Source organism: Daldinia loculata (genome assembly GCF_022478755.1).
Source record: "Daldinia loculata strain CBS 113971 unplaced genomic scaffold F4817scaffold_92, whole genome shotgun sequence".
Classification (NCBI taxonomy): domain Eukaryota; kingdom Fungi; phylum Ascomycota; class Sordariomycetes; order Xylariales; family Hypoxylaceae; genus Daldinia; species Daldinia loculata.
This window is the reverse complement of record NW_026054946.1, coordinates 43,836-57,249: the sequence shown is the minus strand read 5'-3', so window position 1 is coordinate 57,249 and position 13,414 is coordinate 43,836. Positions and strand designations below refer to the sequence as shown.

General features: G+C 44.4%; 3 protein-coding genes across 3 annotated transcripts; 2 read left to right on the top strand and 1 right to left on the bottom strand.

Moving 5' to 3' along the window:
- Positions 1-574: 574 nt before the first annotated feature.
- On the bottom strand, positions 575-3,343 carry F4817DRAFT_362346 (phosphoenolpyruvate carboxykinase-domain-containing protein; the record flags this gene model as incomplete). The annotated part of the gene is made up of 9 exons (XM_049306523.1): positions 575-1,211; positions 1,267-1,973; positions 2,490-2,523; positions 2,581-2,705; positions 2,771-2,812; positions 2,870-2,919; positions 3,001-3,032; positions 3,097-3,148; positions 3,229-3,343. 9 exons carry the CDS (start codon positions 3,341-3,343, stop codon positions 575-577), a joined length of 1,794 nt encoding a protein of 597 aa, XP_049154058.1.
- A 4,845-nt stretch (positions 3,344-8,188) lies between these two features.
- F4817DRAFT_353233 (uncharacterized protein) lies at positions 8,189-10,718 on the top strand. Its single transcript, XM_049305337.1, has 5 exons — positions 8,189-8,478; positions 8,531-9,148; positions 9,204-9,410; positions 9,461-9,723; positions 9,774-10,718. The coding sequence occupies exons 1-5, from the start codon at positions 8,360-8,362 to the stop codon at positions 10,328-10,330; spliced, it is 1,764 nt and encodes a 587-aa protein (XP_049154057.1). The 5' UTR covers positions 8,189-8,359; the 3' UTR covers positions 10,331-10,718.
- A 210-nt stretch (positions 10,719-10,928) lies between these two features.
- F4817DRAFT_369538 (putative MFS multidrug transporter) lies at positions 10,929-13,056 on the top strand (the record flags this gene model as incomplete). The annotated part of the gene is made up of 9 exons (XM_049307364.1): positions 10,929-11,162; positions 11,213-11,289; positions 11,338-11,389; positions 11,450-11,624; positions 11,678-11,701; positions 11,762-11,833; positions 11,894-12,397; positions 12,447-12,607; positions 12,685-13,056. 9 exons carry the CDS (start codon positions 10,929-10,931, stop codon positions 13,054-13,056), a joined length of 1,671 nt encoding a protein of 556 aa, XP_049154056.1.
- Between the last annotated feature and the right edge of the window lie 358 nt (positions 13,057-13,414).

The window sequence follows — 13,414 nt, the reverse complement described above, 5'->3', positions numbered from 1 at the left end:
GACCTTATGGGGTTCTGTATTGAATTTTAAGTGCTCATTCTACCTGGTGTACCTACCTAAGGTAAGACAAGACGATACCAGGACTCTCACTTCAATTAATTCCTTTTTTGTAAATATTAAAAGGTTGAGCTCTTATCATACTCCCCTCAAGGCAATTGTTTAGTACAGAATAGTCATATGACAAATGTCGTTTCTGGCTCTCAAAGCCACTAGTCAGCTGATACGAGGTCACTCATACGATCAAATACTGGGACTAATTTCTTTAGATTGTTATATCCTAACTCTTTTTTTTCATAAGAAAAGACTATCTAATTTCGATTGCACCCTGACAATGGATAGTGCTTCACCAAAGCGTTCTTACGCCGTGTACAATTACTCGGTATCCTCGCGTTCGATTTATACAGCCAGCTCTTATTTGTCTGGTTTCGCATCCGGTGTATTTGCGCAGACCGACCGTGGTTATTATTCCGCGGATGCGTCATTCCCTAAAAATCATGCCAGATGCTCGACTCCAAACTGATGAAGAAAAAGAAGACATCAAAAAGAAAAGATGCCGTGGAGCGTCTTAATTTTTTTAAACAACCGGGCCAGCCGCCTTGACGTCGTCTGTAGCTTCTGAATCGTACTTCTTGAAGTTCTCGATGAACAATCCACCAAGCTTCTTGACTTCTTCGCTAAAGCTGTCTGTCCCCGCAGTCCAGGCAGTCCTGGGGTTGAGCAGCTCTGAAGGCACTCCAGGGCATGTCTTGGGAACCTGGAGGTTAAAAACTTCATACGTCTCATACTCGGCCTTTGCTAACTCGCCTGAGTGAATAGCATCTAAGATGGCACGAGTGTACTTGAGCGGGCACCGCTTGCCGCCGTGGATATAACCGGCACCGACCCAACCGGTGTTCAGGAGCCAAGCATTCGCTGAGTGCTTTTCTATCTTGTCCGCTAGCATCTTCGCGTACCTCATAGGGTGCAGAGCGAGGAAGGGCTGAGCAAAGCATGATGAGAAAGTGGCTTCAGGTTCTGTTACACCATCCTCAGTACCAGCCATCTTGGAGGTATAACCGGAAATGAAATGGAACATTGTCTGCGCGCTGTTAAGCTTCGATATCGGCGGTAATACGCCACGCGCGTCGCAGGTTAACAGGACAATGTTGCTGGGGTGGTTTTCCGACAGACAGGGGATCTTGGCGTTGCTGATATACTCAATGGGATAGGCACTAAAAGTTGTCAGTTTCAGCTCGATCATAACGAGTTATAAGGAAGTCAACTCACCATCTCGTATTCTCGGTAAGGGTAGCGTCGTCATAGTCGACCTCTCTGGTCTCCTGGTCAAAGACAACATTCTCGAGGACAGAGCCGAAGCGGATAGCGTTGAAAATATCTGGCTCCTTCTCTGCCGAGAGGCCGATGCACTTTGCATAGCAACCGCCCTCAATGTTGAAGACGCCGCGCTCGCTCCAGCAGTGCTCGTCGTCACCGATCAAAGCTCGGTTAGGATCGGCAGATAGAGTTGTCTTGCCAGTTCCGGAAAGGCCGAAGAAAAGCGTGACATCGCCATTCTTGCCTTCGTTTGCGGACGAATGAAGAGTAAGTACATTGTGCTTAATAGGCATTTCATAGAATAATACGGTGAAGATGCCCTTCTTCATCTCGCCTGCATACTCAGTACCGAGGATGACCATCTCCTTCTCGGCAAAGTTAATGGCGACCGAAGTTCCCGAGGTCATCCCTTCGGTATATCTGTTAGCCGGGAAACTTCCGGCATTATAGATCGTATAGTCAGGATGGAAATGCTCCAGCTCCTCTCGCGGAGGGCGAATAAGCATGTTGCGCATGAACAAAGCATGGTAGGCACGGGCACAGATGACTCGAACTCGGATTCGGTACTTCTCATCCCAGCCTGCGTAACCGTCGATGACATAAATTCTGGTTCGGGTATTCAGGTAGTCGACAGCACGTTCGCGGTTGATTTTCCATACCTATGTCATCTTCATGTTAGCTATCGCGAATTCGTCTTAGATCTAGATCGTGATGAGGATAAATTTGGCACGTGAGATTCTTGTGGGGCTGAGAATTTCCCGGCCTTGTGGAAGTGCGGATAGGCGGGGTGCAGGTTATTGCCGGATCTGGGCCGAGCTGCCCGGGGTCTGAAGCCTTAGATGACGCCAATGACAGGGGTTGTCTCCAGCTCAACAAGTCTAGCCCAGGCGCTACGAGACTTCTCGAAAGATGCGTGATTCAAACTGAATCTGGGCAATTGGGGTAACAACCAACCAAAAACTCAATATAATGGTTCTTGAGGTTGACTTGGGAGATCTGTGACGCAAAGAGGTCGTCATACTCAAACCAAGCAGAGGTTGAGACCAACAACCTCAACGTTGCAAGGTTTGCTTCTAGGAGGAGTGGGGGGTTTTAATGGAGAGGGAAACGATGGGGGATAGATGTGTGCTTGCTGATGGGTAATTAACGTATAATGACGAAGAATATCCTCTTACCTCAGGAGCCATTGGTTTATTAACGGGTCCCCACCTGAAAATAGGTTAGTTATCATCTTATAATGCATGTGATTAACACGGGAATCCTTACCAGATATCGTTTTCTGATGACGGTTCTTTTACGATCCTCTTGTCTGAAGGTGACCGGCCGGTCTTTGCACCAGAGTAGGCCGTCAACGCACCGCTCGATGCGATAGCCGAGCCCATCTCATAAACCTTTAATGCCCAATTAGTATGTGTTGGATGTTGGTCGCGTGACCTGGTCTAGGAGGTCATCTTACAAGAGCATCTTCGTACAGGGCAGGAACTGAAGGGTTAGGAATCTATTTGTTTCGTTAGTTAGATTTCTAATAGACATCTTCAAGACAGAGACGGCTTACAATGGCAACTCTATCGTAGTCGATGTGTGCCTTCTCGTGCAGCTCCTCCTCTAAATTTAATGTTAGTAAACAAATGAACAAAGGCTGGGCGGGTAGTGCCGAATATTGAGTTTGGACGACTTGACTCGTACCTAGCTCTGTGTGCTCCCTTTCCTGGTGGGGTCTGCAAAAGGTAGATTAGCAAAGAGCTCTCTGTTCATTGTGTACCTTGGAAAAGGGATACTCACTCAACGCCACCAGGGTGAAGGGCTGTCTTGTTGACTTTGTTGTTGGGAATCACTAGAATAGCAATGTTAGCTCTCCAAGGCTACGGATTCAGGAATAACGCGTTCTCCTGGATTTCCTCGAGGTCAACTCACTCTTGTTATGCTGAAGAAGAGAATGGGAATGACCATGGGTGAGCTGCTGAGACTTTGGACCCTTTACTGTGGGATCGGTGTAGGGAGAAGCAGTTCTGACAACTGGGTCGTTCATGGTTCTTAAGCTGGACGAATTTCGGAATACGACACAATTATAGCAGCTGAAGGAACAATTGCAGCCGAAGACAAACGGGGAATATCGATATCTAATTTGATTAAATGGGGTAGTGGACAAAACACCGGCAATATAAGTAGAGTGAAGGTAACTTTTCGGTCTACTAGTCATGGCACGGACCCGAGGATATATAGGAGAGAAGGAAGATGTGGAGATGGCGAAGTTTGAGCGAGACATTCCACTGGCCAGCAGTTTCGTTGTCATTGATTAGGCATTGAGGCACGAATTCAAACCGGAGCGGGCCACCCTGCATCATCGGGAAGAAGAGCTGAACAGGACTTTTCTCTTTGTTGCTTGTCTCGGTACCCTAGCAAGGATGTTGTGGCGTTGCGTTGCGTTGCGTTGCGTAGCGCGTAAAGGTAAGCCGTGAAAGATCTTGAACGAGGTTAGGTTAGAGGTTTGTTCTAGCAAGCCTGCAAGCCTGCAAGCCTAGGTGGATCGGCATCTAGGAGGTGAAAGTTGGTGTGTGGCAGTGTGGTGTGTGGTGTCATATGCAATTGACTTTCGTTCTATTCCGTTATTTTCCTCAGCCTCCCCCAACTCACAACCCTTGCAACGTCCTGTAATTGTTCTGTAACCTACTGCACCTATCAATCTCCCGACCAGGATTATAGCCTGTCGGCCTTGAGTTTACCCATCATTTTCGTCGCTCGTGCATCAAGATCTACATAACTTAGTACACTACAGTTCGTGTATTTACCTATTTGACCCGAGTAACTAGGACTTTACCGATGATTCCAGAAAATTATCTTGTCCATATTGTTGTTACTGCAGACTTGTAAAACACCTGCACGAAGAAGAAAAATGAATCAGGGGGAATGGAAGTTGGAGAAATCGGCAAATGGCGGGGTACTAGTACGTACTTCCCCGTCTTTTCAATAGCCCCACATGGAAGAGGCAACTAGAAGGGTAGACCCGGGTACATGGGCGAGAGACAAGGTACCAAGCTACAATTATGATGTACCTCTAAGAGCCTCGGGAATATTAAATTTATTGTACAAGACTTAAATGAAGTTACGTTGGAACTAATACCAGTTAATGAAGAAATGACGTCGGTATAAAACTACTTATACATGTAGGTAAAAAGAAAATCCTCGAGGCCTTTTGCATTAGTTATACAAATTCAAACATTAGGCGATTTTATTAAGTATTTAGGAGGTAGGCATGTTATACATCTTAAGAGAGTCAAGTTATTAGTACATCTTTATCTTCCTACATGTATTGAAGTGCAACATTGAACTTTCACATGTCTTATCGGAGAATCTATATTTCGATATTAGGCCCTTAACTTTCCGAGGTTTCACTCTACGGCATTATGTACCCAGGCCTTATGAAGTTCTCTACCAACAATGTAGATTCGATTATACCGAACTACCTATCAACCCTGCTATTGATTGAAACCAACTGAAAGGACCTTCTGCTGTTCGGAAGTTGTTGATAACGGCCCCTGCATGAAAATATACATATATACACGAACAGCGATCCGACTTTTTCCATCCCGTTCAACCCTGCCGCATGGGGATCATTCGGGACTTGGGTAAGGTCTTTTTCGGGCTGCCATGATCGGCGGTGTGACCAATTAGCAGACTGGGACTCGACGTGCACCGCGTAATCGTCCTTGCGTCGCATATCCGCATCCAACGTGCGGTTCATAAATCTAGGCTCATCCAAAGGCTGGATACGTAGTAGTATCTTTCCCCTTTTGTCCATTATACTTTACCGAAGTTCATCCCGTAATTGGGCTAGTTGAATTGCCAGGTATTCCGACATCTTCCGTCTTTCTGGGGTATTCAGGGTCCTATGCAAATAACTATCGTCTAGGATTAAAGAATGACAAGATCATATGGGTCTTTTAGATTGGCTTCTTTACGTAAATCGCGAAGCGTCTCAGCCAAGATGGATAGAGGCGAGATCAAAATAACGTCTTTACGTAGTGGATGGACACCTAATCTTAAGATTACGAGAAAACTCGGACGGCCACGTGAACTTGTGCACGGTTATTATATTCAATGCTCATTTAGTTACCATCTTCCAACATCTATAATCAGAAAACCGGGGTATCTTGTTAATAATGTACCCTCAAATCAGCGTCAAGATGTATCCAATTACTTTCGTGAGGTCATCAAGCGCTAACAAAAGATAACAATTAGCGCCGAGGGACCCAATCCGTGCTGTTGCAGTAGTAAAACATCATCGGGCAGAACCGGGAAGATGATAACATAATACGCGAAGGCCAGACCTTGTCTTCGACCGTGGTCCAGATTTCCCCGGGAAATCGGTAGAGCTCCGTTCGGCCGGGTAAAATATCAAATACCAAGCGGATCCGGTCCGACCCGCGGGTTAAACGTCATTTCCACCGAGGAGCGCCGATCCTTAATATTCCATACGTTCCCTCTTGTGATAGTGGCAATCCAGTTGTGTATCGTTATTGTAGAAGACAGAAAGAAGATTGTACGATGTTTTATGGTTAGCTTTACGAATGGGTTTAGGAAACCATAGGAGTTGATTGCTAAAGTGAAACAAGTTAATTATAAAAGTCCTTCCTAACGTACCTACGATGTACGTAGCTAAAGTCGTAGTGACCGTGTAAGAAGTATCTTATATCATCCATACTAATTATTTTAGAGGAAGATCCTCACTCGAGTCTCGTCTCCATCTGATGAAAACTAACGGTTTAAGGCCTCGACTAAGTCCTTTATCTAATTAAAGTGTAACTTAACAAATTAAATGTTCAATGATCATATTTCATACTTCTACAAGACATATTTATATCTAATCACGCATGATAAGGCTATATTAATAAGTCTTTGGCTGCACTAGTGATTACCTAAGGTATGGATGTTGTTATGCCCCAGCCAGTGTGTAAGTTATCACCATAAAGCTAACGGGTAGTTACCTCAATAAAAGTAGTCTAAGTATGTCCTCAAATGCGATATGGTTATAATACGTTGCCGGTTAACATCTGATCGACCGAATCTTTGCACCATCCCTAAAATGATATGTTTTAAGTCATTTATGAGTCTAGGCTTGTTCATCTCAGTGGGGTATATACTGGTAGTTATTTCGCACCTGAAAACAAGATAGTATGTCAACTTATTCCAGAGTCTTACTCATTTAGCATACCGTTAAATATATGTTAATGAATATAAAAACGACTTAAGCGGGGAAATTTAATCGCCATCAACTAAGTGAAAGAACACTGAAACGGTGAAATCACATTCCATGTTAGAGCAAATATACTAGGTACACATGGACATAAACTACCTACATAGGGGGGCTGGGGGGGTCTATTGACATTATGTCAGCAATGGTGTCAGTATAATTACATAATTACAGGCCCCGATACTATGTCAAGACCATGTCAATAGGTCGATACAATGTCAGCAAGGCTTGTTGTACCGATTTCATTGCAGGTACTTACAAGTCAGTACGAATAGATAGCATGTCAAGGTATTTATTATGTCAGAGGTACTGTCTATTTTGCCGTAATTACCAGGCCTGTTGACGATGTCCAAATAGCCACTATGTCCACAACGATGTCAGGAATTCAACACGATGTCAGAGATTTAATACAATGTTAGCCCCGGGTATATACAGGTTAAATAAAGGCCTGAAGTATGCATATATACTGCAATACGGTAAACTTTAATCATTCGTAATCGTAATGACCTTGTAGTGTAATGGTAAAACACGTAGCCCGTAATCTCGTAATCTCGTAATAGTACCTAGTTCAAGTAATCTTTTCAATTGACTTTTGCATGTGCCTATATGCTATATGCCTCATATATATATATATCTTCAAGGCCTTGTATTAGATTACAGGGCCTTCTATTCTTTTATTTTTAATATTATTAGACCCTTGGGTGGTGACGATGACTTCACTTGACATCGTCTCGTACGTGACATCTATCGATTAGGTGACCGTGACTACCGTTGGTAACGATGTTTAAAAGGCCAATCTTTCCTAATATATCAGCATTTCGAACGCAATACAATTACAACGAGATATAATCGTGTACGTACGGTAGCTATTTCAGACCTGGTCATCCTTATTTTATGGATATGATCACCCCCCGGGGTAACCATATTACATATACTAGCCAATCACCGTAGTAACAGTCATTTGACATGCGCATGGCCGACATTATGTCCACACCTCAACACGTATGCTGACACTATGTCAATAGACCCCCCCAGCCCCATAATGTACCCAAGCTAGGGTGCTTCAAGACATTAGAGATTAATCAAATGAATCTACGTAAATAGAACTTAGCTTACCTAAGTTACTTATATTAATTATCGTTATATTATGTTTAGGCTTAGTATGCTCTGACTCTTCGCCTCGCAATACACAGCAATATATTGAATTGGCCAGGCACCAAAGTATGCTTATAGATCGGATGAAGTCCCAACTTGACATAAAAAAAACAGTAAAATCAGCAAAACTCATTGTTGCTATAAGCTATGAGGGGAATCCCTCACATGGCAAGAACTCTTGTTACCTAACTTATAGAATTTTGGTTAAACATGTCCCAATATTCAATTTGTGAGATAGAAACGGGATTCACGATCTATTGTATGTATGTCAGCTGTGTGCCACTTGCTCAACTATGTCTGTCAGCTGATGTCAGCATCTCATAATTCTTGCGCTTCATAAAAGATGTGCAATACATAACTGCTTACCTAATTATCCAATCAAATCCAATTGATACTGCTCATTAAACCGTCTCCTATTTATGGTATGTATTAAACGAAATATGAAGTAAGCAGATATTAGATGATCAATATTTACAGTGATAAGTCGGTGCTTGAACTTTAACGAATTATTCATGATCATCGAAGAACATCCATACAAATTCTCTCCCAGTGATATGGATTTATATCTAACTTTTACTCAAGTAACCTAAAGTACGGTTAACGTATCTTCTTCCTGTATCAATATCCCGATGGCCCAGCATGGAGCAGAACCCATCAACCCCTTCCGGTACTCCGGCACCTTACGGTCACGCTTGTGTGAGCTGCGCCCAGTCCAAATGCAAGTGTATTATTCGTCCAGTTGGAGGTCCTTGTGAGAGGCAAGTATATTTTCACCTTTCTCCCTTCAGATAAGACAATTAATAGGGCTAGGTGCTATCGACTAAATAGAGAATGTCGCCCGGGAGAGTCGGTTCGGCGACGCAACCACAAACGGCCTGCCGTGACCAAAACGAAGAAGACAGCGCGGCTTGAAGAGAAGCTAGATGGATTGATATCACTTATTAAAACCGGTGCATCGGGTACTTCAGCCGTCGCATCTCCCCAGCCCTCAGCCTCTATGGGCGCCTCTCCACCTGATAACAGTATTCAGGCAGAACTTAATGCTGATTCCCATCATCAATCTAATAAAGACTCATCTTCCACTGACCCAAATGACCATATTCACAATATAATGAGCCAGACTACAGATTCTGATTATACGGCTTCATATGAACCCTCCTTAGCTGAGGCGGAAGAATATCTTTCGAATTTCAAGACCTACAAGTTAAAATATTTTCCATTCGTTTACATTCCATCTACTACCACTGCCCATCAGCTCCGGCAGGAGAAGCCGTTCTTATGGCTTTGCATAATGGCAACGGGTTCTAAGTCGACGTTACAGCAACAGATTTTAGGTGGGAAAATACGCCAAACCGTAGCACAAGAGATGATAATCCGATCTGTAAAGAGCATCGACCTTCTGCTGGGGCTCCTAGCGTTCATTGGCTGGTATAGTGTTCCCTCGCTAGCTAGGATCGAAATGTTGCGTACTAATACTTCCTAGGGCCACGTACCAAGTCCAGCGCGAGCCTTTTCTCTCACTATTTACTCAACTTGCGGTGTCCTTAGTGTTTGACTTAGGACTCACTAAACCGGTTCTTAAAGATCCCGAGTTGACGCTGTGTTGGAATAGGAAGCATTCAAGACCTGCTATACCACGGACAATGGAGGAACGGCGAGCTGTGCTTAGCTGCTTTCTAATTACGTCAATGTATACACACCATTTGATATGTGTTCGGATCATAAACTCACCATTCGCAGAATATCTTCCTTCCTGCAGAAAATCGACGCGCTGCGCTGGACACCGCACATGGATGACTGCCTCCAAATACTAAGCGACGAGAACGAATGTTCGAATGATGAGGTACTTGTAAAGCAAGTACAGCTGCAGTTGATCATCGAGAAAACGAACCAGCAGGCCTTGTATGATGGAGCGAGAGAGCCCACTTATACATATCTTGAAGGCTTATATTCACAATTGCAAGACATTAAAGAAAGCGTCCTATGCAAGCCCCAGAGGAACGGTAGGTTGCCATACAAACCGGTCTAGACTCTATTGCTCACATTATTGTAGAGGTGCTACTTTTACATTTATACAGCGCGGAGTTAGAGACTACACTTTCGCCATTTCTTCACGGCAAGCCGTTAACGTCTCAACGAGAAACTGTCAATGCGAGCCTCACATCGATAAAATCCTGGTTTGATGTCTTCTTCACACTAACACCGGATACCTATATTGGGTTCCCGTCTTCAATACTTTCGCAACTGCTGCGCTGCCTAGTCACACTCTACCGACTTAGGATTATGAGTGACCCAGCGCGTGTCGGAGATGGTGCTGGGGTGATGGACCCCCTTCTCATCTTAGATCGCGTCGTTAGCAATATGGAGCAGGTAGAAGTTCTTGGTGGTCTAGATAACGGGGGCGTTCAGGAAAGAGACATATTCTTTCGAGCCGCACAGATGTTTCGGGCTTTACGACCGGGTTGGGAAGCAGAATTACGATCAAAGGAACTTGCGCTCTCTAATATCACTATACCGCAGAATTTTGATGATATCCCTCTGCAAGACTTCCTTGGAATGGACTTCTTGGACATTGACTGGATTACAGATTTGTATATTCCCCCGAACTAGCCACTGCTTAATATATTAAGGACTGAGAGATGGACACCATTGGTACATCGACGATCACAGATTATTGGCTACTACCTACACCTTCCACTGTACAGCAGAAAGGGAGCGCATTGGCTTTCATTATATTGCATAGGATGGATGTAGGATGGCGTGTACTAGAAACCGGAGTCTTGTCCCCTGACTCGCAATCGCGAATTACGAATCTCGGGGTAACTTTTGCAATAGTGCTGTATAAGCGGGACGATTAAAAAGCCCGCCTACGCTAGAAGAAGATGTATCTAATGAAGATCCGGTTACGCGAGAGATATCCTCGCTTAGTTACTTTAAAATGATCTGGGCGTGGAGTGTAGAAGTAATTGAGATTGATGCAGCAAAGCAAATCATTGGTGCGTCGGATTTCGATTTTCGGATTTGAATGCTGAACCCGCGAAATCCGAGGAGCCCCCTTATGCCCTGTTGTCAGTCTCGACCATTACGTTCCGCAATGGACTTCTTCGCTGTTATAAAAACCTTTTGAACGGGTCTAATTAAGTCTGTTCGCAAGAGACAGCTCCTTGTATTGCGATTCTTCGCTTATCACTTAATGCTCCCTGGCAAAATGGCGTCGGCATCATCTTCATCATCCACTAGGCGGCAATCTTTAGAACAAGGCGAACGCGAGAACATGTCTCCCCCATCTGAGAAAGGTCTTGACACAGGAACTAATGAACCCACTGGACCAGCCGCTAACCACGAGGAACAATGGTTAACTGGCTTCAAGCTTTTCAGCGTCACGGCCGCCATCACCCTCGTCTGTCTTCTCATCATGCTTGATACGTCTATAGTAGCTACGGTAGGTACTACTCGGCGTCTGTAGAATACTTTGAAGCTAAGGCATCGTAGGCCATTCCCCGGATCACGAGTGAATTCCACTCCCTTGCTGATATCGGTTGGTATGGAGGAGCATATCAGCTTGGAAGGTATGATCTCTTGTTCTTTTAACGAACAGCCAGCTGACATAGATCTAGTGCGGCCCTCCAACTATTAACTGGCAAGATATACATGAATTTTAGCTCCAAGGTCAGTAACTACAGATCCCCTATATCCTTTTCGATCGCGTTATTTATCGTTTGTATGCAGTGGACGTTTGTGATTTTTTTCGGCATTTTCGAACTAGGATCCTTGCTCTGCGGCGTGGCAAACTCTTCGAAAATGCTTATTGTTGGACGGGCAGTCGCCGGAGCGGGATCCTCGGGAATTATGAATGGGGCTTTCACTATTCTCGCTGGAGGTGTCCCTATGGCGAAGAGGCCAAGTAAGTGCCCTTGAAGCACTTGGGGGTGCATGATGAACTAACGGATGGAACAGCTTTAATGGGATTTGTTTATGGTGGTAGGTTCAAGCCAAAGGTTCCCCTTCTCGAAATGGCATACTCATAATTATTCTAATTAGTATCAAATCTTGGTCTGGTAATGGGACCCTTGGTCGGAGGAGCACTTACACAATACACAACGTGGAGATGGTGTAGGTCGCAATATTTCTATACTTTTATTCATTAAATACCTGACTAAACTCTAATACCAGGCTTTTACATCAACCTCCCCGTTGGCGGTCTCGTCGCTATCATGTTAGTCTTCGTCGACATACCCGAACAAATGCCCAAGCCGAAAGCCTTGACGGTTGTCCGCACACTCCATTCGAAACTCGACCTCATAGGGTTTGCTCTCTTTGCGCCCGCAGCGATCGAACTACTACTTGCTTTACAATACGGAGGATTTCAGTTCGCATGGAATAGTTCTCAAATCATTGGGCTCTTCTGCGGTGCCGGTGTCACTTTTATTGGATTTCTAGCCTGGGAATATTATAAAGGAGACGAAGCAATGATTCCATTTTCAATGATCAGGAAGCAGACTGTATGGACAAGCAGCTTGTCGTATGGACTTCTAATGTCCCAGCTTTTCTGCTTATCCTATTACTTGCCTGTGTATTTCCAGGGTGTCAAGGGAGCGACCCCGCTGTTAAGTGGTGTATATCTCCTCCCAAGCATCCTGGGTCAGCTCTTCACATCTGTTCTATCTGGTTGGCTAGGTAAGTAGAATGACCACCAGAACGCTTTTGTGACTAACGGATATAACAGTTGGGAGGGTCGGTTACTATCTCCCATTTTCTCTTATTGCGGCAGTTATGGTGACAATTGCCAACGGAATCTTATCTACTCTATCCCCTACGACATCTATAGGGGAGTGGGTAGGCTATCAAGTCATTCACGGAGTCGGTCGTGGCCTGGGGATGCAAATGGTAAGGCTCATCTCTCCTATCCTGTAAACACGCATCTTTAATAGTTCGCTAACTCTTAATTACCTAAATCTTTGTAGCCGATTCTCGCTGTCCAGAATACACTCCCCCCCGCTCAAATTTCCGTCGCTATGGCGCTTCTCATGTTCTCCCAGAATTTTGGCGGAGCTCTATTTCTTAGTTTTGCTGAGACCATATTTTCCAACAGCCTGAAGACGCTCATACCCGAATATGCGCCTTCCGTCAACCCCGAGACCATTATTAATGCCGGCGCTACTGGTTTCCGGAGGACTATTAGCCCGGCAGAAATAACCCATGTGTTAGTGGCATATTCAAAGAGCATTGACCGTGTCTTTTACATGACCGCTGGAATGGGTGTGCTCTGTTTCGTCTTCTCGTGGGGAACCGGCTGGAAGGACATCAGGAAGAAGAATGAAGTCTCAAAAGCGTAGATTTATGGATATGGTTAGGGCTCTATCGAGATGAATCTGTATAACCCATACCATATTAGGGATCTACAGCTCTTATAAGGTTAAGAGGGGCTGCTATAGCCGAATGAAGTGCGATGAAGGAAGAATGTTTGATAAAACGACACCCAAAGTGCGTACAGACTGGTCGATTCTGATAGATAGGTTAGGCGGCAGAGACTTTTGTATTATTTCTTTACAACTGTTATAATACACTTAGACTTGGAATATAATTACCTTAGGGACTTAAGTGACACAAGAAGCAAAATATTCTCGGTTAGCTTATAAAGTAGTTACTAGAATCTTAAATAGCGGATAGTTGGAGTATTGATATCTCTACCTA

What these genes read in the sequence shown, in the direction of transcription:
- F4817DRAFT_353233 (XM_049305337.1), top strand. Translation starts at nt 8,360, where the DNA reads ATGGAGCAGAACCCATCAACCCCTTCCGGTACTCCGGCACCTTACGGT. An exon ending in GTTGGAGGTCCTTGTGAGAG is followed by an intron (nt 8,479 to 8,530) that starts GCAAGTATATTT and finishes TAATAGGGCTAG; the next exon opens with GTGCTATCGACTAAATAGAG. An exon ending in TGCTTTCTAATTACGTCAAT is followed by an intron (nt 9,411 to 9,460) that starts GTATACACACCA and finishes CACCATTCGCAG; the next exon opens with AATATCTTCCTTCCTGCAGA.